A 27,305-nucleotide genomic window follows, 5' to 3' on the forward strand; every position below is an offset into this window, starting at 1 on the left:
TGATTCGAAGTTTATCCATTCCTTTTACCCTCAAAGGGATAAAAGCGATATCTGTGGGCCCCTCGATGATTTAGTGATGACAAAACGTAAGTGCTCGGCCGGGCCTAGACTGATTTGATTTGTTCAATTAGTTAGTCGTCATAAATCGGAAATCGAGAAACAACAGATGGACAGAGAGAATGATTATAATCCATGTCTCAGTCCATATGATATCTAGAATGGAGGAATATATGATCACTTATCTAATGGACGCGTCATTGATTTGTTCAGAGTTCGACAGCGGATTTTGAGAGCTACGATTGCTAGTCGGGTTATGAAGTAATACTTGCAATAATAGTTTTAGACTTATCCAAGTGGGAGACTGTTGGATTAGTGTCTAAGTCCATAACTATAATTGGTATATACTTGACCCGACCCGACATGGTCCATTTGGGTTGTATGGCATCATGCATTTGGATAGACTAAAATGAGAGAAATAACACTTAAGGTTTATTAATATATTATAAGTTCTAATATATTAATAAGATTATTTAATTAGTATTGATCAAGAATTAATCTAGAGTTAATTAAGTGATCAAAAGATGACTAATTAAATATATGGGTTGATTGTGTAAATCATCCATACTTATATAGTGGGCTAATGCTCCATGGATTATCAAGTTGGGCTAAAGCCCATTAGGATGCTCCATGGTGTATTTGAACCCATGGATCCAAGGAAATGGAAAGCCGTGACAATTAGGGTTTACCCTAATTGTAACAACTATATAAGCATCTTATTGATGTGCGAAATCGGCCACTATGTGTGTATGTAGAGGGCAAGCCAATTTTAGAAGTGTTCTAGTTTCTCTCATGGTTATTCCAAGTGCATTTTGATGTTGTGTGAACCATTTGAGGTGTCACACTTGGGGCACTAGGCTCTCAAGCTACATGGAATCAAGCACCATCAAAGAGGTATGTAATTCTACTAGATTTTATATTACATGTATTTTATATTATGCTAGTTAGAACAATACCTTGGAAATTGATATTTGCATGTATAATAGAGAAAACATAGATCCAAGGTATTTAGGGTTGCATGTACACCATAGGAGTGTTAGAATGCTCAAAACCCAACAGAAAGAGCATTGTTAGAAGAAATCCCGAGATTTGCAGTCGAATACGAATTCACATGGTTAATCTGTCGCTGTTTATCATCAAGATCACAAGCTTTGATGATTGCCATTGTTTCAGCAAGAGTGATGCGATTCAGATCCTTGGTCTTCTTAATAACGGCTACGTTCATGTCCCATGATTTTGGAAGAGCATTTAGTAGCTTTTTATTTATTTCAGACTTGGTCAAGAAGATCCCAGATATATTCATCTCAGTGGTGAGAGTGGTGAATCGCTGCAGCTGAGCCTCCAGGGTTTCTCCGGGAATGTAGTTGAACATGTTAAATTTCTGTCGCAGCATATCCTGGCTGTCACACCCCCAAACCAAGGATGGCGGAAACGTCCGGGGGTGGAGGACTTCATGTATAGTATCACAACAACGAGTATAATAGTGCTCAAAGTAAATACAACCATCATAAATATAATTGGAAAATGTTACATCATTGTATGAATTACATGTTTACGAATCAATTACATTATGATGACAAAATGAACTTTTTGACGATGTATCGTCCCATCCTCAAAATGTTGCTGGTTTTCCTGTTTCACTGATTCCCTGAGAATACAAGTAGTTTTGAAAAAGTGTCAACAATTAAGTTGGTGAGTTCATAAGAGTTTTGTTTGAGAAAGAAACCGTTTTCCTTGTAAAAAAAGACAGAGTATGTTTCCAGAAAATCCAATATTTTCTTAAAGAGTGAATCGTAAGTTTCTATATTAATAAATAGTGCATCCTAGAATTTCCTATAGTTTCCTTCAATAATCTCTAAGTGTATATAAGTTATATAAAATTTAAGTTAAATAAACCGTCGAATGTAATGGGTCTGCCCTAGGTCCACAACCAAACAAGGAACAGGAGATAAGGCGGACTCACCAATTCTAAGTCGATCATGACTAAATTCTATATAACTCTAGCATATACACTTAGTAATTATGGCTGCAAACTAACAATTATAGATAGAATGTAGTCTTAAAAACCAAAGACCGAGAGTGGACATAAACTATATATATCATAATTCACCAAATAGTGCTAGTGATAGTGAACATGAATTATGCATATTATAGTTTATCGAATAGTGGTAGTGGTAGTGGTAGTGAACATAAACTATACATATCATAATTCACCAAATAGTAGTAGTGATAGTGAACATGAATTATGCATATTATAGTTTATCGAATAGTAGTAGTGGTAGTGAACATAAACTATACATATCATAATTCACCAAATAGTGCTAGTGATAGTGAACATGAATTATGCATATTATAGTTTATCGAATAGTGGTAGTGGTAGTGAACATAAACTATACATATCATAATTCACCAAATAATGCTAGTGATAGTGAACATGAATTATGCATATTATAGTTTATAGAATAGTGGTAGTGGTAGTGAACATAAACTATACCTATTATAGTTTATCATATTGTTTGTAATGTAATGCAACCTAACTATACCTACTATAGTTAGCGTATTTGTTGGTAGTGTACACTTATTATAGTTTATTGTAATTACTTGTAGTAGTGGCAAACCTTGGTATATGATTCATACCTTCAAGATAAAGTAAATAATATGTATTATCATTCACATGTATTCAATTAGTACTATCCTTGTCGTGGCTTACCAATTGTTTGTATGTAACGGATGTAAACTTTGTTTATAAAAAATTATTTAATTACCATACTTGTGAAGGTAAAAATCCATTTATTTTCAGATGTATGTCTAATTACCAAGGCAAAATGACATATAATGTAATAAATTATGCTCACATAATGATATACACCTTGCTCAACAAATTACAAGGTGTGAATGAAATTGATGGTATTTTTCTAGTGATAACATTTATGTTCCTGTTCTTAGAAAATTTATAGAAAAATCATCAAAGGTCTAAATCAAAAACCGAAAATTTTGTGAGTTTAGAATATATGTCTAGTTTGTTCATAAATTTTCTCATGATTTTTAGTGATCTCCAACTTGTGTGAAAAAGTCCATAATCACACACTGGTCCGGATTTGTTTTTGAAATGATAGGCAGTTTTGTAAAAATCACCATAAATTGTAGAAAAATCATATGGAGATGTGCAAGTAGTCATTTTAAAGGTATGAACCTGAAATAGTTGCACCTGAAACAGTTTTGAAAACTAAAATGTTTAAGTTAACCAAAACAGTCCGTGACTGGAGTTAAACTTTTCTGTTGAAGACTGTTAAATGAGTTTAGTTGTGATTTTGGTGTTTTAACTTGTATTCCCCCCCTTAAAACTTAAGAAAAACATGAAAAGATGGGGGTATGAACTCACCTTATGTGTTATTAGAGGATGGATGTTGGAGAAGAGAAGTGTTCAACTCAAGAACACTTAGAAGATGCCTTGACGAATCGAGAACCTAACATGAAGGTGACGATGTTTGTGTAAGATTACTATGATTTTGAGTAGAAGGATGTGTAATAATCATAAGAAGAATGAATTATACTTACCAAGAGTGGAAGAAAGCTTGATAATCAGTCTTGAAATTGAGAGAGAATGGTGAGAGAATTTGGAGTGTGATCCTTGGAGGGAAATGAGAGAATGAAAGAAGTATGAAGAGAGGGGATGGATTTTTATACTTAGACAAGGAGTGGGGCTGGTCATGTAGTGGATATGAGCTGGTCATGTAGTGGGTAAGAGCTGGTCATGTAGTGGGAAAGAGTTGGCCATGTAGTGGGTGTGAGTGGTGGCATGTGTCATAAAGTAAAGTAAAGTCACCTTTCCACCTCAAGCACTTCACCCACTAATTATTTGTATGAATGACCCTAAAAACGTGGGGATTACTGAAATATGGAGTTCTAATTGTAAAAATAAAGTTTTTAGTGAAAATCCCGCGTTAAAATGATGAAAAACGGGCCTAAAACGAAGTCGTAGTCGAAAACCGGGAAAAAGAGGGCTGTCTGCGAGACCTCTCGCATGGATGCTCTCTGCGAGACTTCGGACCTAGGGCTATCTGTGAGGCTTCGGTCCTGAAGCTTCGGATGCGAGGCTTCGGTCCTGAACCTTCGGTTTCAGGTCCTTAAGCCTATTTTACCCGTTTTTACCCCGTTTCAAGTGGTTTTTGACCCGGTTAAGGGTCGGGATGGCCCGAATGATTACAAAAAGTTAAAGGAACTTTTGAGAGAGATTTGGGAGAGATTTTAATAGAGAGAGATTGAGTGAAAAAGATTGAGAGAGGTTTCGTTTGTGATCTTTTTGAGTGTCCGGCTTCGCAACGTAAGGTCCATAAACCCCGTTAAGCCATGATTTAGTGTCCTACATAATCCCGATGATTGTGCAATAGTGTTTTATCGCTTTGGTTCGTTGTTTAGCACTGTTAAGGCTAAGGGAAATCAAACACATGAAATTTCCAAATGATGTTTTCTCATTAAAATAGCGAATTGTACAGTGATTACATAACGTAAACCCTAACATACAAGGGCTAATGGAGTTGACCGGTTTGACTTGTTGACTTTGTTTGACTTTGACTTGACCGAAATTTGACGGTTGTCACACTGGCGGCTTTCTTTCATATCCTCATTTCCCTCGTATACCTCGATCAGGGCTTCCTACAAAGCTTTAGCTGAAGTATACTCTTTGAAACCTTGAGCTATATCAGGAGATAAATCCATGGTCAGAGTGGCCAAAGCCCTTTCCTGTTCTTCAACTTTCTCAGAATCTTCATCTGTATAGTTCTCAACAGCTTTGTCAACTTGTTGTCCTGAAACAGTGGTGGTAATTCGAACAGGACCCTTGATGATGCTTCGCCAAACTTTGAAGTCTTTCATTTTAATATACTTCTCAATCTGGTATTTCCATTCAGGAAAACCATCTGCAGACAGTAGTCTTGGAATACGTGTGGTTGTGCCCATAACAGAATCCAGTTCATGATGATGTGTTTGACTTTGAGAATCCATTTTTTTTATAATTTTTAAGTCAAAAATTAAAACAAAAAAAAAGTCAAAATTGAGTTTGCGGTCAGACTATTTATGGCCGTAAACTGAGTTTACGGTCGGGTGTTTACGATCAAGCCTTTTATGGTCAATGAAGATCCACTGATTACGGTCTTTGAAGATGAGTTTACGGTCTATGAAGATGCTCTGTTTACGGTCCAAGAACATAGTTCACGGTCTTTGAATATTCTTGAGTTTACGGCTGTAAACTGGGTTTACGGCCATAATCACTTGGCAGTAAACTCCCAGAAATTCACGAAAACACATATTTTGAGTAAATTCGATCCTTTTTAGCAACGAAAGTACCAAATCCAATTTCGCACAGTGAAGAACACGAGTTTAAATGCCCGAAAACTTGAATGGATGATGTTTTGACACTGGTTTTGCTCTGATACCAATTGTAAGGTCTTGGAAACGGATCTTACCAGTGATCAATCAATCAAACAATCAAAGAGAATAAAAATTGGAGTAGAAAGAGAAGAAAATCAAGCTTGCACACGTTTATTACTGAAAAACGTCTGGTACAACTCGATGGACACTTGGTCGTGAACTATGAACTATCAACAACTGAAAATGACCTAGACAACCTCTATTTATAGGGGACACGGGCCGAAAACAGGGTTTACGGCCGTAAACCAGTTTATGGCCGTAAACACACAACTAGGCCGTAAACACCAAAACAACCTACTAAACATCATACAGACTCAAAAGAACTATTACAATAGAAAGCCTAGACCAAACCACTAACTAGACCCTTCAATTCCAATTTATGATATTGAAACTTAATATGTTAATAGGTAATTGTAAGATACTTTATTGTTTATTCACTAATTGTTCCTAATCCATTTAGACATAGGGAGTAAGACAACCAGTTGAATGAACATATTGTGTGCCGAAAGTTATGTGTTACAAGATAATAAACCCGAATTGCATTTAAGTAATTGAACTAGGATTGTAGGGAAGAAAGTGTGTGAATCTAAACTGTCCATAACTGAACCGGGAGTACCTTGCCTCTCTCATTGAGAGTTTCGTTTTTATTAATAAATTTCCAAGTTTTTGTTTGATCTTTGTTTAAATCTTTTTCGTGGCAATTGCTAGTATTAGTTTTTCGTTAACTATTTCAACACAAAGTTTGACCACAACCTCCTCGTGGATTCGACCCTTATGTTAGAAATCAGAACCAAAATCCTAGAAATGTTGGTCCTCAATTCGGTAATGGTGGTAATAGCGGTAACGAGGATGACTGGGACTTTGATGATGGAAGCGACAATGGAATTTGTGACATCCCCATTTTCACGGCCAGAAAAGACCGATTTTGTTTATGCTTTATAAAAATCAGAGTACCTCTTTTTAATAAAAATGTGCGGAATTTGTTCCCAGTGAAACATGATAAATTCGTTATCAAAGCATTTCCGAAGAAATGTATTTTTATTCATTTAAAACATTGGGATGTCATCGTCAATACAGAAACATAAGCATAAACAGAACTTACATTCGTTATCACTAGTGATCTATATCTCCTTAATCTCTCAGTGTAATGTGACTTCATATCGACACCTGTGATATAAATAAACTGAGTGGGTCAGTTTGGGAAACCTGGTGAGTACATAGGGTTTTCAACCCACAATAATATAATTATTATATTTAAACATCAAACAATCAACCCAAATACCCATTCCCATTATCTTCTTACGGATTTACCCTAAGGATCAGCTATTTCTCGTTCATTCATTCCTAAGGATTTTCCTAAGGAATAGGTATGAAGTCCATCGTTGTCAATGACACAGCTGTCAAGCACAGCTGCTAGTTCTATCACTTAGGCGCAGCTGCCATAGTTGTGACATTCTATATGAGGCGCTTCTGCCGGTATTGTCCTTTAGACGCTACTGTCAAGGTTATAATGTTCTCTATTAGGCGCAGCTGTTGATATTATCCTTAGAGCGCAGCTGCTAGGATGTTTATTGTAGATCAACAACATCTACAGGTTGTGGCGCAGCTGCCAGTGCTCATCTATAGGGTACTAGGTCCATTGCTGCCAATGTTCACCTATAGGGCACTAGGTCCATACCACTAATATTCCTCTATTTCAGCTTTCACCCCTCGTCCTTCATCTACCCATGTTTTACCCAATATATTTTGTAGATATAAAAATACGTATACAGTTTAAAACATTTAAAACATGTATAAAAATCTCTCACCCAGCATAGACAGCAAGTATTCAGACAATATGCACACATAGCACGTAATTTATATTAAATTCTTCATATCTATTTGTAAGATGAAAGTAACTATGCACTCACCTGGTAAGGTGGTGAGTTGGCACTCGGACAACACTTCGTTACTGTTAAAACAATTATCCCTTGACGAAACCTAGTATCATTACCACTAGAGTTTAGTCTAACGTTTGACGAGACTAATTTAATAGTCTAGCTATTATTACTATTATATAAGCGTTAAAAAATACTTATATAACCCATAATAATAGCCCAAATACTCCTTATAAGGTCCTAATAACATTACTATATTGAAACATAAGCTATACTAAAGATAGGGTAGCCATAGCTCACTTACAACGGGTTTTCTCGAAAACTGGGCTTCACTGGAGCAGCGTTCCCGAGCCAAAAGGCTCTTCTTCTCGAAGCCGTCGGGCGCTCTGGGCTTCCGCCTCGTGCTAGGGAGGTTCCCTAGGCTTTTTGGGGGGGTTTTAGGGCTTAGAGAGATGTTCTAGAGAGAGAAAGAAGTAGGGAAAGGTGTGAAGAAAAGAGGCAGCCTCGAGCCTCTATTTATAGGCCTCCAGGGGCGTCACCACGTCGTGGTGCCTCTCACCACGTCGTGGTGTTGCGTAGGCTCCAAGTTTTCACCTGGTGCTGACACGTGGCATCGCACACAGGGTGGAAATCAGCTGATTTTCAAAAATTCATAACTTTCGCATACGAGCTCCGTTTTCGACGTTCTTTATATCCACACGTAGGTAAAAATAGTATCTACAACTTTCGTTTTGACTCTGTTGGCTAATTCTCGACCGATCTTAAATTTAACAGTAGGAGGAGTTTAGACTGTTAAATGACCGCGAAGAATTCGTAATTCCTTCATACGGACTCCGTTTTCGTCTGTATTTTTACTGTTGAGTTCCTATTAGTGAGATCTTCAACTCTCATTTAGGTCATGTAAGCCAAAAACCGCTCGAACTAAAATTCGAGTTTCGGGCTGTGCAATGCTAAGCCAAATCTTAGAAAATTCATAACTTCCTCATACGAAGTCAGATTTGGCGTTCTTTTTTTGTATGTTCTCGGTTTAACGTATACTACAACGTTTGTTTAGATTTCTAAGGCTAAAAAGTCCTCCATTGTAAATTCACTATTTACGTCTCCCGGTGTCGTGCCGGTTTTGCCGTAAAACTTCGACGGACCATAACTTCTTCGTTATAACTCGGATTTCAACGTTATTTATATGTACGGAACCCTTGAGACGTATTCTACATAATCTTTTGTCAAAAAGTCATTTTCGACCCCTAATATCTCTAAATTGACTAGCCCGGATCTACGAGCGTTACAATTATCTCCCCTTAGGATGATTAAGTCCCAGAATCATCAACGAAACAGGGCTCACATGATGACTCCATACGTTATCTCTTCATCCTAGGTAATAATCGTAACTTTCTATGTTTCTTCGAATGCGTGTCTAACTCCTGGTCTTCTTGACTGCAAGCGGTGCTTGATCTTGCACCCGTTCTCTATGTCTTGTTACACTTTCAATCATGACCTTCATGTCACAAACTTGCTCTTTATCAGAGACTCCTTCTTATTCTTAACAAACTTAAGATAAGATTCTTCTATTACTATAATGGATCGATGTATCATATTCTAATGACCTATCATCGCATATTGCAAAGCTTAGACTCAGGTCTCTTAGAGTCAAATTCCAGAAAAGACTATACCTTCCTTCATGTTCTAAATCACATCTTAAAAAGGTAGCATTTCTAGCTACAAGCAACTATCGTGATACCTCTACCGATCGCTTTGATTATCTTTTATTTCAATCTTCCGGCTTAAGTCAGATGCTACATCAAACATGGTTCTCTGAACCACGTAACATACTTATCGTAGTCGGACTCAAGTCGATATGACCACTAGGGTCAGAATAACAATCATCCTCTTAGTCATTACCGAAACGATGGTAACGACATATTTGAATAAAACGGTATCAATTACTAGCTTCTTGGTAACCTTGTGAGTTTCCCCGATCCAAGCGTGAGTCTTGTGCTTCCGGTAGTATAGGCCTCTACTACCATTCACACCTACTCATACTCGTGTCAAGTATTGTCTCACAGTTTTCCCAAGTCATTATCACAAAATAAACAATATTAACACATATATATGTGTCCAAACAATCGTAAAATTTTCCCTAGACTCTACTAGGACTTCTTCCATGTGTATCTTCAATCATCCATTCTGCTTCAACTCGGTTGTCAGACAATGGGATAACTTTATGGATTATACCAAAAAAATCTTTCTTTTTGCTAATCGAAAGTGTACTTCTCCCGTACTAGACGTATTATTTATTAGACGCATTCTAAAGGCAAGATATCACTCTTACGATATCTTCCGATATGTATCATTCACTATCGTAAGCCTTCTCATTTCCTCCATTTACTCAATTCACTACGATTCTTCACCATGATGTTTTGCACACCAAAGCAGGCGTTCGGTGTATCGAGATAAGAATATAGATAGAGGAAGATTTAGACGCGTATTCCTCCTTATTACTCCGAAAAGTTACATGTCAGTTCTAACACCGTAATTAAACGTTTAGAAATGTGAACACATAAAATTTCCAGATCTGGTCGGCAACAGACCATAGATCCGATAAAACAATAGCATAAAGCATCACAAATCATTTAGCACATAAAAGCATTTTAGGCATCTTCCCTAATTAAGCTAGTGCTTGTGTCTATTCAGGTGTACTTCCTAAAATATATTAGACACACTCCTCATAATCATCGCTTAGCATTCTATGTTTAAGTCTAGAAATAAATCCTTATTTCTAGTTCGCTTAAACTAATGCTCTGATACCAACTGTGACATCCCCATTTTCACGGCCAAAAAAGACCGATTTTGTTTATGCTTTATAAAAATCAGAGTACCTCTTTTTAATAAAAATGTGCGGAATTTGTTCCCAGTGAAACATGATTAATTCGTTATCAAAGCATTTCCGAAGAAATGTATTTTTATTCATTTAAAACATTGGGATGTCATCGTCAATACAGAAACATAAGCATAAACAGAACTTACATTCGTTATCACTAGTGATCTATATCTCCTTAATCTCTCAGTGTAATGTGACTTCATATCGACACCTGTGATATAAATAAACTGAGTGGGTCAGTTTGGGAAACCTGGTGAGTACATAGGGTTTTCAACCCACAATAATATAATTATTATATTTAAACATCAAACAATCAACCCAAATACCCATTCCCATTATCTTCTTACGGATTTACCCTAAGGATCAGCTATTTCTCGTTCATTCATTCCTAAGGATTTTCCTAAGGAATAGGTATGAAGTCCATCGTTGTCAATGACACAGCTGTCAAGCACAGCTGCTAGTTCTATCACTTAGGCGCAGCTGCCATAGTTGTGACATTCTATATGAGGCGCTTCTGCCGGTATTGTCCTTTAGACGCTACTGTCAAGGTTATAATGTTCTCTATTAGGCGCAGCTGTTGATATTATCCTTAGAGCGCAGCTGCTAGGATGTTTATTGTAGATCAACAACATCTACAGGTTGTGGCGCAGCTGCCAGTGCTCATCTATAGGGTACTAGGTCCATTGCTGCCAATGTTCACCTATAGGGCACTAGGTCCATACCAATAATATTCCTCTATTTCAGCTTTCACCCCTCGTCCTTCATCTACCCATGTTTTACCCAACATATTTTGTAGATATAAAAATACGTATACAGTTTAAAACATTTAAAACATGTATAAAAATCTCTCACCCAGCATAGACAGCAAGTATTCAGACAATATGCACACATAGCACGTAATTTATATTAAATACTTCATATCTATTTGTAAGATGAAAGTAACTATGCACTCACCTGGTAAGGTGGTGAGTTGGCACTCGGACAACACTTCGTTACTCTTAAAGCAATTATCCCTTGACGAAACCTAGTATCATTACCACTAGAGTTTAGTCTAACGTTTGACGAGACTAATTTAATAGTCTAGCTATTATTACTATTATATAAGTGTTAAAAAATATTTATATAACCCATAATAATAGCCCAAATACTCCTTATAAGGTCCTAATAACATTACTATATTGAAACATAAGCTATACTAAAGATAGGGTAGCCATAGCTCACTTACAACGGGTTTTCTCGAAAACTGGGCTTCGCTGGAGCAGCGTTCCCAAGCCGAAAGGCTCTTCTTCTCGGAGCCGTCGGGCGCTCCGGGCTTCTGCCTCGTGCTAGGGAGGTTCCCTTGGCTTTTTGGGGGGTTTTAGGGCTTAGAGAGATGTTCTAGAGAGAGAAAGAAGTGGGGAAAGGTGTGAGGAAAAGAGGCAGCCTCGAGCCTCTATTTATAGGCCTCCAGAGGCGTCACCACGTTGTGGTGCCTCTCACCACGTCGTGGTGTTGCATAGGCTCCAAGTTTTCACCTGGTGCTGACACGTGGCATCACACATAGGGTGGAAATCAGCTTATTTTCAAAAATTCATAACTTTCGCATGCGAGCTCTGGTTTCGACGTTCTTTATATCCACGCGTAGGTAAAAATAGGATCTACAACTTTCATTTTGACTCCGTTGGCTAATTCTCGACCAATCTTAAATTTGACAGTAGGAGGAGTTTAGACTGTTAAATGACCGCGAAGAATTCGTAATTCCTTCATACGGACTCCGTTTTCGTTTGTATTTTTACCGTTGAGTTCCTATTAATGAGATCTTCAACTCTCATTTAGGTCGCGTAAGCCAAAATCCGCTCGAACTAAAATTCGAGTTTCGGGTTGTGCACTGCTAAGCCAAATCTTATAAAATTCATAACTTCCTCATACGAAGTCAGATTTGGGCGTTCTTTTTTTTTTTATATGTTCTCGGTTTAACATATACTACAACGTTTGTTTAGATATCTAAGGATAAAAAGTCCTCCATTGTAAATTCACTATTTACGTATCCCGGTGTCGTGCCGGTTTTGCCGTAAAACTTCGACGGACCATAACTTCTTCGTTATAACTCGGATTTCAACGTTATTTATATGTACGGAACCCTTGAGACGTATTCTACATAATATTTTGTCAAAAAGTCGTTTTCGACCCCTAATATCTCTAAATTGACTAGCCCGGATCTACGGGCGTTACAGAATTGGTTGGAATCAGAACCACAACGGTGGTAATAGGCGGAATCAAGGCAATCGGGGTGGAAACGGGAACTACAACAATAACTAGAACAACCAGAATTTCCCCAAAGGTGGCAGCAATGACTACAACGATGGGTTCGGAAATCAAGGCTTTGGGAATCAATACCGAAGGAATCCAAATGGTGGATTCAACAATGCAAATGGAGGATACTACAACGAAGGTAACCAATGCCCTCATCTTTACTTTCCGCAGCCTAATAGACAATCCGTGGCGTCTCATTTTCAGCCGGGAGAGTATGATGATGCTTCACTTATACTCTTCGCGGAAGGAAATGAGCATCATGTGGAAGTAAGACCATAACTAATTAGTGTCTTACCCGTCTTTAGAGGCCATAAAACTGATGATCCATACAATCACCTCTATGAGTTCCTTGCAATTGCTAATGCGAATACTACGCCAGGAACTAATAGAGACTCATTTAGACTTCACTTATTTCCGTTCACTTTAAAAGAAAAAGCTAAGTATTGGTTCACTTCTCTTGCCCCCATAGTATTACTACTTGGGAGCAATTAAAAACTAAAATTTTGCAAGAGTTTTACCCTGCTAGTAAAACAACAGAAATAAGAAAAGCGATGCAAGATTTTGCACAAAAACCCAATGAGGAATTTCATGATGCATTTGAACGCCTCAAGGAATTGTTGCATTCATGTCCACATCATGAATTTCCCCGTTGGCAACTTGTACGTTTCTTTTATGATGGAGTTGACACTGCCAATCAAACTATGATTAATGCCTCGTATGGCGGCACTATCATGTTGCAAGATAGTGAAGACGCTTGGCGATTCTTGGAGCAGTTGAGTCATGGTTCAAAAACCAATTACTCAGCTAAGAAACGGGACAACCCAGTTTCATCTGCTGCTTCATATGGACTAGACAAAAACTAGAAAAATGAAGTCAAATATGATATTAATTCTTTAAATAAAAAATTTGACTTACTACGCTCTAGTCTAGGCAAAGAGAAAGCTGTGTTTTTTTCGCAGGGACAGAAGATATGTGTAAGTTGTGGAGATTCAGGACACATTGCAGATGAGTGCATGAGAAGTCAAGAGGAAATCAGTCAAGTGCATGGCTATGGTCAATTCCAAAATAATCCACGATCATTCAATCGGAACTACAACCAAGGTGGGAACTACAACAACAATGGGAATTTCAACAACAACCGTCAAGGGAATTACCAAAACCAAAACCAGCCAAAACAGTTCCAGCAGTCCAACTTTAACCAAGGTGGAACATCAAAGAAGGAGGAAACTGATGGCAACAAGTTGGACAAAATCATGGAGTTCATAACCCAAACATATCAGAAAGCCGACACTAACTCCAAGTCCATAGCTGCTATCGAGAAGCAGATTGCACAACTAGCGGAGCAAATTGGGAAAAGGGAAGATGACAAGTTTCCAAGCACAACAACTGTCAACCCATCTCACACCCAAAGACCTGGAAAAGAGCATCAGGTGAACGAGGTAATCACCTTGCGTAGTGGGAAAAAGGTTGATAACAAGGTAAGTGCTCCTACATTAGATAATGATAGTGACACTGAAGTTATCTTTGATGAAAAAGAAGAGTTTGAGAAAGGTTTCAAATCTGAAAAACAAAAAGTAGTTAAGGGTAAAGATGACTCTAAAGTTGGGGAGCATGGTGTGAAGGTTAATACCGCACCATACCCTTCTGCTTTAGAGAAACTGGCATCCTTCCCTTTTGGGGAGCGAGGGCCGACAATGGAAGACATGTGGGATCTATTTAGTCAAGTTAAAATAAATATCCTGTTAGTCAAACTTATTAAGGAGGTACCTTCTTATGCTAAAATTTTGAAGGATTTGTGTGTTCAAAAACGCAAACTCCAAGCACACCTCCCTAAAAAGATTGATTTAACCGAGCATGCGAGTTCCATAATATCAAATAAACGTCCACCCAAGCTTAAGGATCCTGGAGCACCTTTAATTTCTGTTACCCTAGGTAACATTAATATCAAAAAGGCGCTCATTGATCTTGGAGCTAGTGTTAATATAATCCCGGGAAATCTTTTTGATCAACATGACTTAGGCACTTTGGAACAAACTGATATTATTTTACGATTGGCCGATAAGTCAACAAAAATTCCCCGAGGTATATTATCAGATGTTATTATTAAGGTGGAAGATTTCTATAACCCAGTTAATTTTCTTGTGCTTGACACCGAGAGCACTTATAAAGAAAGTCAACCTTCTATTATTTTGGGTCGTCCGTTTTTGGCAACAATAAATGCACAAATTAATTGTAGAACGGGTGCAATGGATATCTCTTTTGGAAATAGGAAACTTAGAATTAATATTTTTAATATGTTTCCTAACTCACCATCAGATTATGAATGTTATCGTGTGGATGTGGTTGATGACTTAGTGCATCAATTCACTCCAAAAATCTTACACCACGATCCGTTGGAGTTTTTTCTTTCTAATGACAAGGACGAAGTTTTAGACTTGGATGACATCAAGATGAATGAGGAGGCATTTGAAAATGCTATTGAGCAAGAGAGGCCACCATGGAGTTATCAAGTTGAAAAATTGCCAACAAATTTTTCGGACCCACTTAAGCCATCTTTGGAGGAGCCACCCACTCTTGAACTTAAAACTCTTCCTTCACATCTTAAATACTCTTTTTTAGGATCTAACGAGAACTTACCAATTATCATATCTTCTGATTTGACAGGTCCACAAGAGGAAGCATTACTGAAGGTGCTTTCCAAGTACAAGGGAACAATTGGATGGACCATAACATACTTGAAGGGAATTAGTCCAGCCACATGTATGCATCGAATCATCACTGAAGCTGGAGCAAAGCCATCCTGAGATGCACAACGAAGGCTCAACCTGAATCTGCGAGAAGTTGTTAAACAGGAGGTGCTGAAATGGCTTGATGCGAGTATTATCTACCCAATATCTGATAGTGATTGGGTGAGCCCGACACAGACAGTGCCAAAGAAGTCGGGCATTACAGTGGTACATACAAAAGACAGAGAGAAGATTTCAACAAGACCGGTCACCGGATGGAGAGTTTGCATCGACTATCGCAAACTCAATGCTGCAGCATCAAAGGACCATTTCCCTCTCCATTTTATTGATCAAATAATTGAGAAATTATCTGGAAAAAAGTTTTATTGCTTTTTGGATGGATACTCGGGGTATAATCAAATTGCCATCCACCCCGAGGATCAATCCAAAACCACATTCACATGTCCCTATGGCACATTTGTTTTCCAAAGGATGTCATTCGGCTTGTGTAATGCCCCTGCCACATTTCAAAGATGTATGATGGCTATTTTTTCAGACATGGTGGGGATGGATTAGAAATTTTCATGGATGATTTTTCTATTTTTGGATCTTCTTTTGAGACATGCTTAAACCAATTAGAAAAAGTTTTGAAATGTTGTATTGAGTCTAATTTGGTTTTAAGTTGGGAGAAGAGTCATTTCAGGGTAAAAGAGGGAATTGTACTTGGCCATGTTGTCTCCGAGTGTGGTTTTGAAGTCGACCGGGCCAAAGTACAAATTATTTCTACTCTTCCCCCACCAACTTCGGTAAAAGGCGTCTGTTCTTTTCTTGGACATGCCGGCTTTTATCGAAGATTTATCAAGGATTTTAGTGCACTCAAAACCTCTTTGTAATTTACTTTTAAAAGACGCACCATTTTCCTTTGATAAAGCATGTCTTGAATATTTTACCACATTAAAGAACAAACTTGTTGAAGCCCCTATCTTGCAATCACCCGATTGGACTTTACCTTTCGAAATTATGTGTGATGCGAGTGATTACGCGGTAGGGGCAGTTTTGGGACAACGGGTGAATAAAAAACCCGTTGCAATTTGTTATGCGAGCAAAACTTTTTCGGATGCATAATTGAATTACACTACTACCGAAAAAGAGTTGCTTGCGGTCGTGCTTGCACTTGACAAATTTAGATCTTACATATGGGGATCTAAAGTTGTAATTTTTACTGACCATAGTGCCATTCGCCACCTCTTGGAAAAGAAGGATGCCAAACCACGTCTCATAAGATGGATCCTTCTTCTTCAAGAGTTTGATCTTGAAATTCGGAACAAAAAGGGTTCCGAAAATGTTGTGGCGGATCATTTACCTAGAATAACTAATAATGATAACTCAACGGAAGTTATTCAAGAAAATTTTCCGGATGAGCATATTCTTGCTGTGAAAACTATACCATGGTTTGCTAATTTAGTGAATTACTTTGTGACAGGGGAAACTCCATCATATTGGACTGCTCAACAAAGGAGGTTCTTCCACTCTCAAACAAAATACTACATATGCAAGGACTCGGATCTTTTCAAAATTGGAGCGGATCAAGTGATTAGGAGATGTGTACCACATATAGAGCAAGAAGACATTCTTTGACACTGCCATTCATATGCATGTGGAGGGCATTTTAGTTCCAAAAAGATAGGGCATCGGGTTCTACAAAGCGGTTTTTTCTTGTAACGTCCCAAATTTCGAGTCCAAAAATTTCATTTTAAATTAACTGGTTATAAAAACATTCATAAGAATACTACGTAAAGATATGTCATTTTGTAAATCAATGTATAATGTCTGAAAACCCAAATCATAAAATAGCAACATGTCAGAGTACAATCCCAGAATATCTCAAGTGCGGAAAATCAATGCGTGTGTGTATGATGTGCCGCTACCGTGCCAGCTCCTTCCCCTTCGCTGAAGAGGCACCTGAAACCAAAACTGTAAACTGTAAGCACGAAGCTTAGTGAGTTCCCCCATCTTACCACATACCATACAATTACATAGCATACATATCGTCGGGCAATTCTGGGGTGCCCGACCTACCCGGTACGGCCATTCTGGGGTGCCCGACCTACCCGGTACGACCATTCTGGGGTGCCGACCTACCCGTGTCAAGACATTATGGGGTGCCGACCTACCCATGTCAAGCCATTCTGGGGTGCTGACCTTCCCGTCGGTCCTAACAACCGTCCCTCGGGGACTATTCCACCCCCTACTGCTACTATCGGATATATCATAACATAAACATACTATCAGACATATCTAGGGTGTCCGAACTACCCTTCGGTCCTAACAACCGAACTTGGGGACTATTCCCATCCTACTACCACTATCACATATCACATATCATGCCAACATATAAACACATCATCTCATACTGTCGGACGTATCTAGGGTGCCTGACCTACCCTTCGGTCCTAACAACCGAACTCTACTACTATCACATATAACATATCGTGCTAGCATATAACATATCAGGTAGTAGCAAACCTAGATGATATCACAAAGACAATCATCTAACATACAACTTCTACTGGTGGGCTGGCATTGTGGCCGTAGACCCACCGCTACTGGAAGGTAACTCACCTCGAACGAGTAGCTGTTGATAATCTGTGCGGGAAATCTCTGTCTGCTGCTGCTCCAGAAATCTTCCGGCTATAATCCCCACAAAACACTCAGTCAGAATCTGATATCTACTCTTAGGGTAAAATGACTATTTTACCCCTGACCAAGTCCAAGTCAAAGCCAAAGTCAACTTCCAATTGACCCGACTCGCCGAGTTGGGCCGCCAACTCGTCGAGTCCCTATCTATCATCTGCCCTTCTTCACGCCTCTATTCGTCGAGTTTAGCAACGACTCGACGAGTTCCCACTCCATAAGAACATCGAATGAATCTTCATCCGACTCGCCGAGTTGTATGAACAAATCGTCGAGTCCACCTTCATCTGATGAACAAGTCCTGTCCTCGACTCACCGAGTTGTATGAACAACTCGTCGAGTTCATCTTCAAGAGTTGGGAGATTGCCTTGGACTGCCGAGTCTGTTCATGAACTCGCCGAGTCCCATGAACTCCAGGTTTAAGGCTAAGTCCAATATGTTGGGTCACTCCTTTAAACCCTGTAAAACCCTTCTAACACCCAACTGGGTTCCCCCGAACCCTAACAGAAAAGGGGAGTCAAGTCTCAGACTCGCCGAGTCCCAAGAACGACCCGCCGAGTTGATAACATCCAAGTCCCATTTCTCGATTTCTAGTGTACAACTCTTGACCAAATGCTAGATCTATGCTCCTATGATCAATCTAGCACGTAAAGTTACGAACTTTACGTGCATGCATGGGACTTTGAGCCTAAAAAGCCCTAAAAGAAGCTCTTAGATTGCATGGAGCCTTCCATGGGTGCAAAAGCAACCCAAATCTGCCTTGTGACCCCTCCCAAGTCCTAGATCCGAAGTCTTGACCCCCAACCATGTTTGTAATCATAGTTGGCTACCTCATATGGCTTAATCACCACAAATGCCTTTAGATCTTCACACACTCAGTTAGGGTTTGCTATGGAGGGTTTCTGGGAGCAATATGGACGAGTGGTGGCTGAAAGAGATGATTAAATAGGGTGCAAACCCTCATATTAGGGTTTTGTCCAGTCAGAGCCTACTCGTCGAGTCCAAGACCCGACTCGACGAGTCCAATACTTAAATCCCGCGTCCCATCCCGCTTCTACTCGGCGAGTTGGGCCTTCAACTCGCCGAGTCCCAGGCCAAAAATGCAAAATTACTTAAATAAAATACATACCAAGAACCAGGTGCTACATTTCTGGCCCTCTATTTTTAAAGATGCACATACATTTGTTAAAGCTTGTATTCGTTGCCAATAAGTTAGGGGGATCTCATGACGGGAGATGATGCCAATGACCCCAATTTTAGTAGTTGAAATTTTTGATGTATGGGGCATTGATTTCATGGGTCCGTTCCCCACTTCTTTTGGCAATCTATACATTCTTGTAGCCGTCGATTATGTATCAAAATGGGTCGAAGCCGAGGCTACACGCACGAATGACCATAGTGTTGTTTGTAAATTTGTTAAAAAGAACATCTTTTCTAGACACGGAATCCCTCAAACTATTATTAGTGACGGGGGTTCCCATTTTAAAAATTGGCATTTTGCAAAGTTACTAAAACACTATGGTGTCATACATAGGATTGCTACTCCATATCACCCACAAACAAGTGGACAAGTAGATGTGTCAAATAGGTAAATTAAACACATCTTGGAAAAGATTGGTCCTTAAGATTAGATGATGCATTATGGGCATATCATACAGCCTATAAGACGCCCATTGGAATGTCCCCGTACCGGCTTGTTTATGGAAAGCCATGCCATCTCCCGGTGGAATTGGAACACCGTGCTATGTGGGACATTAAAAATGCTACCTTTGAATTAAGTGATGCAGGTACGAAAAGAAAACTCCAACTTGTTGAATTGGAAGAGATTCGAAAAGAAGCTTACGAAAGCTCAAGAATCTATAAAGAAAAGACGAAGGCATTTCATGACCGACATATTGTCCGAAAACAATTTCGTTGAAGGAAAATTGGTGTGGCTATTCAACTCTCGTCTCAAAATCTTCCCTGGAAAGCTTCGGAGTAAATGGAGTGGGCCTTTTGTGGTGAGAAATGTGGCGGATCATGGAGCCATTGAAATCAAGGACACGAAAGGCGGTGAACCATTCAAGGTAAGCGGACAAAGACTCAAACCATACATTCGAATGGTAGATGGAGAAACGACACTCGTTGAGAAAAAAACGCTCGAGGTACCACAATATTCAGAAACAATTTAGTCGAGGTAAACCGTCCGGCTGAAGATGTAAAATTTAGCGCTTTTCGAGAGGCAACCCGCAGTTTGGTGTGTTTTTAATTTTATTTTTCTTCTGGTGTGTTTTAATTCTTTTTGTATCGAGGACGATCCAAGGTTTAAAGTTGGGGAGGGGGTATTTAATTTTTGTTATAAAAAAAAATCTTGAAAGATACCCGAAAAACGTTCCCGAACAGTCAAAATTGTGAAAAACAGCAAAAAAATAAAAAAATAGCCTTCAGGCGTCCTAGGGGACGTCTAAGACGCCTCATAAGACGCCGACGGGCTATCACGTTTTTTCCCCGATGATATCCCATCGCAAAATTACAAAAATGCCCCTGTTTGTGTAAGACGTCCTAGGACGCGTCTAAGACGCCGTCTAGGATGCCGACGTGTTTTTCACCTGTTTTATTCCGTTTTCTGCATAATTGTTGGTATCTTTCTTCTCCAAATTGCCATAGCCGAAAACCCACTTGTTCTTGCCTGTTTCCTTCGATTTCTTGGCCAAAACTCAACTAAAATTCGTGATTTTTGTTGCAATCTTCAAGAAATTAAGTAAGAAACATCACATTGCAAGATTTACACACTCTAATCACTTATTTGGGGCCGATTTCAAAACCCACAAAAACTAGGGTTTCGAAATTTTGACTTATTTTGGGTTTTTGCTTCAAGTTCTTGGTTCTTCTTCACTAGAAACACAATTTCAACAAGGTGTGTGCTTCAAAACCCCATCTTTTAGTTGAATTTCTAATTTTTTTCATGTATGTTCATATATGTTTGAAATTTTGAAAAGATGAAGAATATGATATATATTGTTATGGATTCTTGTGAATTAGTGTTTGTAGGTGTTAGAAGTATGTTTCAAACAAGTTGCATGTGTTGATTTGGGAATTTTCTGAAAATTGAATTTTTGTTGTTAATTGTAAAAAAAACATATAATGTTGGAAAATCATTCTTATGTTTATATTTGTGTTTGGATTAAAAATTCAAGTTTTTAGAAATTTTCAAAATGACACTGAATTTTGACACTGCATTTAAATTAACTTTGTTTGGAACAGCTTGCTAACTGAATTATTGTTTTATTTTTGTGACATTTGATATGTTTAATGGCAAGTTTTGTTTTGCGGTTTTGTGTGTGAATTATTTTGCAGATGCCAGCAAAGAGATCAAGGGTAGCATCATCAAGTAGTGCAGCTCCACAACCAGCTAGACAGCCGGAGCCAAATGTACCTGTGGCTTTCAACCCATAGTATCAGACATTGCATGAGCATCCATATGACATTCGTCCGACAGTTTATGAGGCAACTCATCCGATTACGGGTTTTATTGTAGAGTACATGGTGGAGCGACCGAGCTTCACTGGGTACAAAATTGTGGAGACGTTTGATTGCTATGGATGGGGTGGAGTGCTGGACTTCAATCCCACACAGATTTATGTTGATATAGTGCAGGAATGGATGAGGACACTTCGACGTATCGAGGTGCCTGGTAGGCCGAAGGAGTTGCAGCTGATTGGTACAGTTCGTACTCATGATATAGTGATGATTGTGCAGGGTATTCGGGACATGTTTCATGTAGATACTGGATATCATCTGCATGATCTTGAGAATCAGCCGACTGAGGTGTGTGCTTCAAAACCCCATCTTTTAGTTGAATTTCTAATTTTTTTCATGTATGTTCATATATGTTTGAAATTTTGAAAAGATGAAGAATATGATATATATTGTTATGAATTCTTGTGAATTAGTGTTTGTAGGTGTTAGAAGTATGTTTCAAACAAGTTGCATGTGTTGATTTGGGAATTTTCTGAAAATTGAATTTTTGTTGTTAATTGTAAAAAAAAACATATAATGTTGGAAAATCATTCTTATGTTTATATTTGTGTTTGGATTAAAAATTCAAGTTTTTAGAAATTTTCAAAATGACACTGAATTTTGACACTGCATTTAAATTAACTTTGTTTGGAACAGCTTGCTAACTGAATTATTGTTTTATTTTTGTGACATTTGATATGTTTAATGGCAAGTTTTGTTTTGCGGTTTTGTGTGTGAATTATTTCGCAGATGCCAGCAAAGAGATCAAGGGTAGCATCATCAAGTAGTGCAGCTCCACAACCAGCTAGACAGCCAGAGCCAAATGTACCTGTGGCTTTCAACCCATAGTATCAGACATTGCATGAGCATCCATATGACATTCGTCCGACAGTTTATGAGGCAACTCATCCGATTACGGGTTTTATTGTAGAGTACATGGTGGAGCGACCGAGCTTCACTGGGTACAAAATTGTGGAGACGTTTGATTGCTATGGATGGGGTGGAGTGCTGGACTTCAATCCCACACAGATTTATGTTGATATAGTGCAGGAATGGATGAGGACACTTCGACGTATCGAGGTGCCTGGTAGGCCGAAGGAGTTGCAGCTGATTGGTACAGTTCGTACTCATGATATAGTGATGATTGTGCAGGGTATTCGGGACATGTTTCATGTAGATACTGGATATCATCTGCATGATCTTGAGAATCAGCCGACTGAGTATAGATGTATTGACACGAGGGGGGGGGGGGTAACCCTGGGGTTAGCATGATAGATATATATACAACACAATATTTTGTGAGGAGACGAGGGCATACGACAGGTTCCGCGAGTTGGTGCCTTTAGCAAAAGCATTGCATAACATTATCACAGAAAATGTGAACCCGAGGAATAGTGATCCCAGGGCGGTGAGGACACAAGACTTATATGTATTATATGGATTGATGACAGGATCCATCTTTATCTCTTATCAATATATTGATATGTGCAACATATGGTCCTGTTTTGATATCCAACACAGAGTCACCCCCCCCCCCCCCCATGTTGCCCTGATATCGACATATGTGACTAGGGAGCTGGGGAATAGGATCAGGGTCCCACGTGTTACATCATACCAGCGTATCCTTCACCCCACTGCTACTTCTTTCAGACACATCTCATTTCAAATTATAAATGGGAGACATACTCTGGTGGATTCTTCCACAAACTTGACATACACGGCACCACTAGGAGTAGGGGATGAGGAGCAATTCGTTGGTGATTTTCAGGGGGATCAGCAGCAGCAACGGGGACAAGCAGCAGGTTAAGTATGGAACATGCAGGCAGCTTGGGAGGACTTTGTAGGGAGGCAAAACACGCATAAACAGGAGGTGCAGGCTTGGATGGGGAGAACAAATATATGGATGGAGGGTGTCGACACGACACTAGCTGATCTTACTGAGCAGATGCGACAGGTTGGCATTATAGCTGACAACACTTATAGTGTTACCACTCGTCAGTTGTACCAGCAGGAGTACTACACAGATGCCGCCTACAGACAAAGTCGTGTCCAGCATGACCCGATGGATATTGATCAGCCACAGTATCGATATCAAGCTCCAGCTCTGGTTTTTTACCGATCCGGGGATCCGAGCAACTATCCACTGCCATCCGAGTATGAGCATTATCAGCCACCACCAGCTACAGCAGACGCCGTTCGATTTGATGATTTAGCTGGATCGATCTTTGGGTATCGCAGTGAAATTTGGTGAGATCCTCTTTTGATTTTTATTTTTATGGTTGTGTGATGAAGACTTTTTCTCTTTATTTTTATTTTTCGTTTGATTTTCATGTCTTTACTTGGGATGAATGTACTGTTATTAAACTCATTATTATTATTATTCTCTTTTGGGTTGGTTCCATGAAATATGTGATGAGTTAGGTGTTGTTTGTTTTTCCGAAGCGAAAATTCATAAAGTCTGCGGACCACCTCTGCCATCCTCTGTAGCAGAAGAGGTGGAACAAACGGTTGCAGCCTATAATAAGAAGCATGTTTGTTTTTTAACATTTGCAGACTGCTGCAGTAAACTGAAATTTAAATAAACTAATTTTATAAACTGAAAATAGTTATCAACACCGAAATTTTAATAATTCTACTCTTAAAACATTGAAAAAATACTAAAAAAACATGTAAAAAAACAGAAATATAAACATTTTTTGAAAAAAAAACTTAAAAAAATATAAAAGAAGCTAACGATTTTATTCTAGAAAAAAAACTAATTTTTAAAAAACATAAAAAAAGAAAATAAAAAAAAATTAAGAAAGTATTGCAAACGTTGTCTACAAAGTTCGTAAAAAATTACACACGTTAAAAAAGATGCAACTGAAACTAAAAATATTATTAACGGAAACGACAAAAAAATTAAAAAAATCAAAGTTTTTTTAAAAAAATAAAGTTAAAATTTTTTATGGAAATTATAAAAAAAATTGTATCAAATCCGTAAATAAAAGTTTTTAAAAAATCAAAGTTTAAAAAAATAAGTTATATCAAAATTCTAAAAAAACACTTGGAAAAAGAAAGCTGAAGAGGTTTGAAGAGGCAAGTCAAGTGCTGCGCCACGCAGCACACGCGCAGAGGTTTTGTAGTCTGAAGACTTCCAAAAAACAAACTGCTGCGAGAGGGAAAGTGTTGCGCGTGTGCTGCGCCGCACAGTAGGAAGTGGTTTGAAGATGTTTTTTTCATAAAAACAAACAACACCTTAGTAGCATCTCTATATCTTGAATGTAACTCATCAAGATGGAAAATGATTGGAGTTTCGTACATCGAGTGATAATATTTATTTAATATTGATTTTGTGGATTGCTCAACCGATTTGAGAATATTTATATTTAGTTAAAAAATTGTTATGTGAAATACCCAAGTGTTTGAAAAATGAAAGTTTTTGGCTCGGGCCTACGATCTTTCAATTGAGGACCCAACCGAACAATATGTGTCATCACGCTCTGAGTACTTGGTCTTACTTACTCCTACGCCTTTGGGGTTGGGAGGGGACTATTATTGTTTTCACACAACCAAAGAGCCTCATAAGACATTGAAGAACGTCCAAGTATATATATATATATTCAAGCTCAAGTCAAATACAAAAATGATTAAATCCGATGAAGCCATCAAGGAACTTGAAGAATGCACAATCAAGATGAATATGAAGAAAAGTTCAAGTTGAAGACATTGTGTGAAACAATATGTGACCCCTCGATAGCGGGAGTGTATGGGTTGGTCCATTAAGTGTTACCGACCGCGCTAACTATGTTAGTGAACCTTGAAAACGAGACTTTGGCAATGAGTTCAACTGATTACTCATGAGGTTGATTATTGGAAAGGGTTCAAAAAGTGGAGGGTTTCAAACAAAAAAGTAAAATAAGCATAACATGTGTTTTGAGTTTAAAAGTCTGGATAAGAAACTAATAATCCCCAAAATCAATATATTATGTTATTGGAAATATTGTGATAAAATGTACGAAATTCGTGATTCCATTAAGTTTTTCTTAGGATGAGAGAATAAGACTACACTGATTATTTCAGACCAATCTCGGGACGAGTTTGGAATAAAATTGGGGAGGTTTGATAAGTCTATTTTATAAATATACTAAATTGTCATAAATCTATTGAATTGATGTATAATTGTCCAAGAATGACACTACTTTGATGAGTTGTTGAACTTCATATGCAGGTCAATATATTGTACTAAAAGTGGGCGGAACCTGCAAGTAAAACAGATTGCTAAAGGAATGAAGAAACGTTGCTGGGAAAATTGATCATGCTTCAATGTTTTGGTCATATCTCAAGTTCTAGAGCTCCGATTGACATGAATAAAGAAGTTACGGAAACTATACAAGATTTGCTACAACTTTCATGTTTTGTGTTTCTGCTACTTATGTCGTTTTGAGCACCAGAACTTGCACTGAAGATGAACGACGCCCCCAGGCGTCTAAGACGTCCCCTAGGACGTCCAGGTCAAACGGTCAGCATCTGGTCAAATTTCGGAGCAGAAAAGGAAGAGAAGGCCCGTCGACGTCTTACAAGGCGTCTAAGACGTCCCCTAGGACGTCAAGGCGTTTTAGGGACGTCCCGTGTTGGAACGGTGTGTTTCGTAAAGTTTAGAAGTCAAGGAAGGACGTCCTAGAATGCGTCTAAGACGTCTCCTAAGACGTCTGACGTTTTTGGCCATTTTTTAGTGTATTTCAAGGACGACAGATGGCATGGAAAGGCGTACAAAGAACGCCGTGGCGTTATACACGACGTCTAAGACGTGTATTAGGACGTCAAACGTCCCGCATCGCCGGTTCTCTTTATTTTTTGTCACACACTATAAATAGGAGCCTATGGATTCGTTTTTAGGGTTACCACCTGCGATTTTTAGAGTTTTTTCTGCGTTTTTGAGGCTTCTAAAACCCTTGGAAACATTTGGAAACACAAATCCATTCCATTTCAATCCGGATTCAAGGCAAGATTCGATTCAATTCATCATCAAACAACAATTGAAGATCATTCAACCGGTGATTCTCATCAATTCTAGTAATTTTCAGAAACGATTACTTCCTCCCAAGGTTTATTTTGTTTTGTACTTTGATAATCATTAGGCTACATTTGTTTGACGATTCTAAGTTTGATTATGAATTCTATTATGCATTTTATTTATTTCATTCAAGTTATTTGTTTTATGAAATCAATGGAAGACTAAATCATTAGGGTTACTTCCGGGGATGTTTAGGACTTTTGGATGAACACACTTGATTATTACTTGATTCTAGTTAATTTCAATTGTTGTTTTATGCTTCATGTGATGATCTTTGGTAATGATAATTGAAATTGGGTTGTATGAATTTGTTTGATGTCATACTTAAGATAGTCTATTGTTAATTCATCATTTGTTCCAAGTTAAAGTAGTTTATGAATAAAGACAAGTGATTGAATCAACATATATTATTCCAACTTATGATATTGAAACTTAATATGGTAATAGGTAATTGTAAGATACTTTATTGCTAATTCACTAATTGTTCCTAATCCATTTAGACATAGGGAGTAAGACAACTAGTTGAATGAACATATTGTGTGCCCAAAGTTATGTGTTACAAGATAATAAACCCCAATTGCATTTAAGTAATTGAACTAGGATTGTTGGGAAGAAAGTATGTGAATCTAAACTGTCCATAACTGAACCGGGAGTACCTTGCCTTTCTCATTGAGAGTTTCGTTTTTATTAATAAATTTCCAAGTTTTTGTTTGATCTTTGTTTAAATCTTTTTTGTGACAATTGCTAGTATTAGTTTTTCGTTAACTATTTCAACACAAAGTTTGACCACAACCTCC

General features: G+C 38.4%; 1 protein-coding gene and 1 non-coding gene across 2 annotated transcripts; one reads left to right on the forward strand and one right to left on the reverse strand.

Annotated features, from left to right (window-relative positions):
- Nucleotides 1–13,070: 13,070 nt before the first annotated feature.
- LOC145134968 (small nucleolar RNA R71) lies at nucleotides 13,071–13,177 on the reverse strand. The gene has a single exon (XR_013719449.1). It is a non-coding gene; the product is annotated as a small nucleolar RNA R71 (small nucleolar RNA).
- A 370-nt stretch (nucleotides 13,178–13,547) lies between these two features.
- LOC145130455 (uncharacterized) lies at nucleotides 13,548–15,338 on the forward strand. The gene has a single exon (XM_079065253.1). It carries the CDS (start codon nucleotides 13,548–13,550, stop codon nucleotides 15,336–15,338), a length of 1,791 nt encoding a protein of 596 aa, XP_078921379.1.
- The last annotated feature ends 11,967 nt before the right edge of the window (nucleotides 15,339–27,305 follow it).

This window comes from Lactuca virosa, chromosome 8 (assembly GCF_052849685.1).
Source record: "Lactuca virosa cultivar CGN04683 chromosome 8, Lactuca_virosa_CGN04683_v6, whole genome shotgun sequence".
NCBI classification, from domain to species: Eukaryota; Viridiplantae; Streptophyta; class Magnoliopsida; order Asterales; family Asteraceae; genus Lactuca; species Lactuca virosa.

What these genes read in the sequence shown, in the direction of transcription:
- LOC145130455 (XM_079065253.1), top strand. Translation starts at nt 13,548, where the DNA reads ATGAGAAGTCAAGAGGAAATCAGTCAAGTGCATGGCTATGGTCAATTC.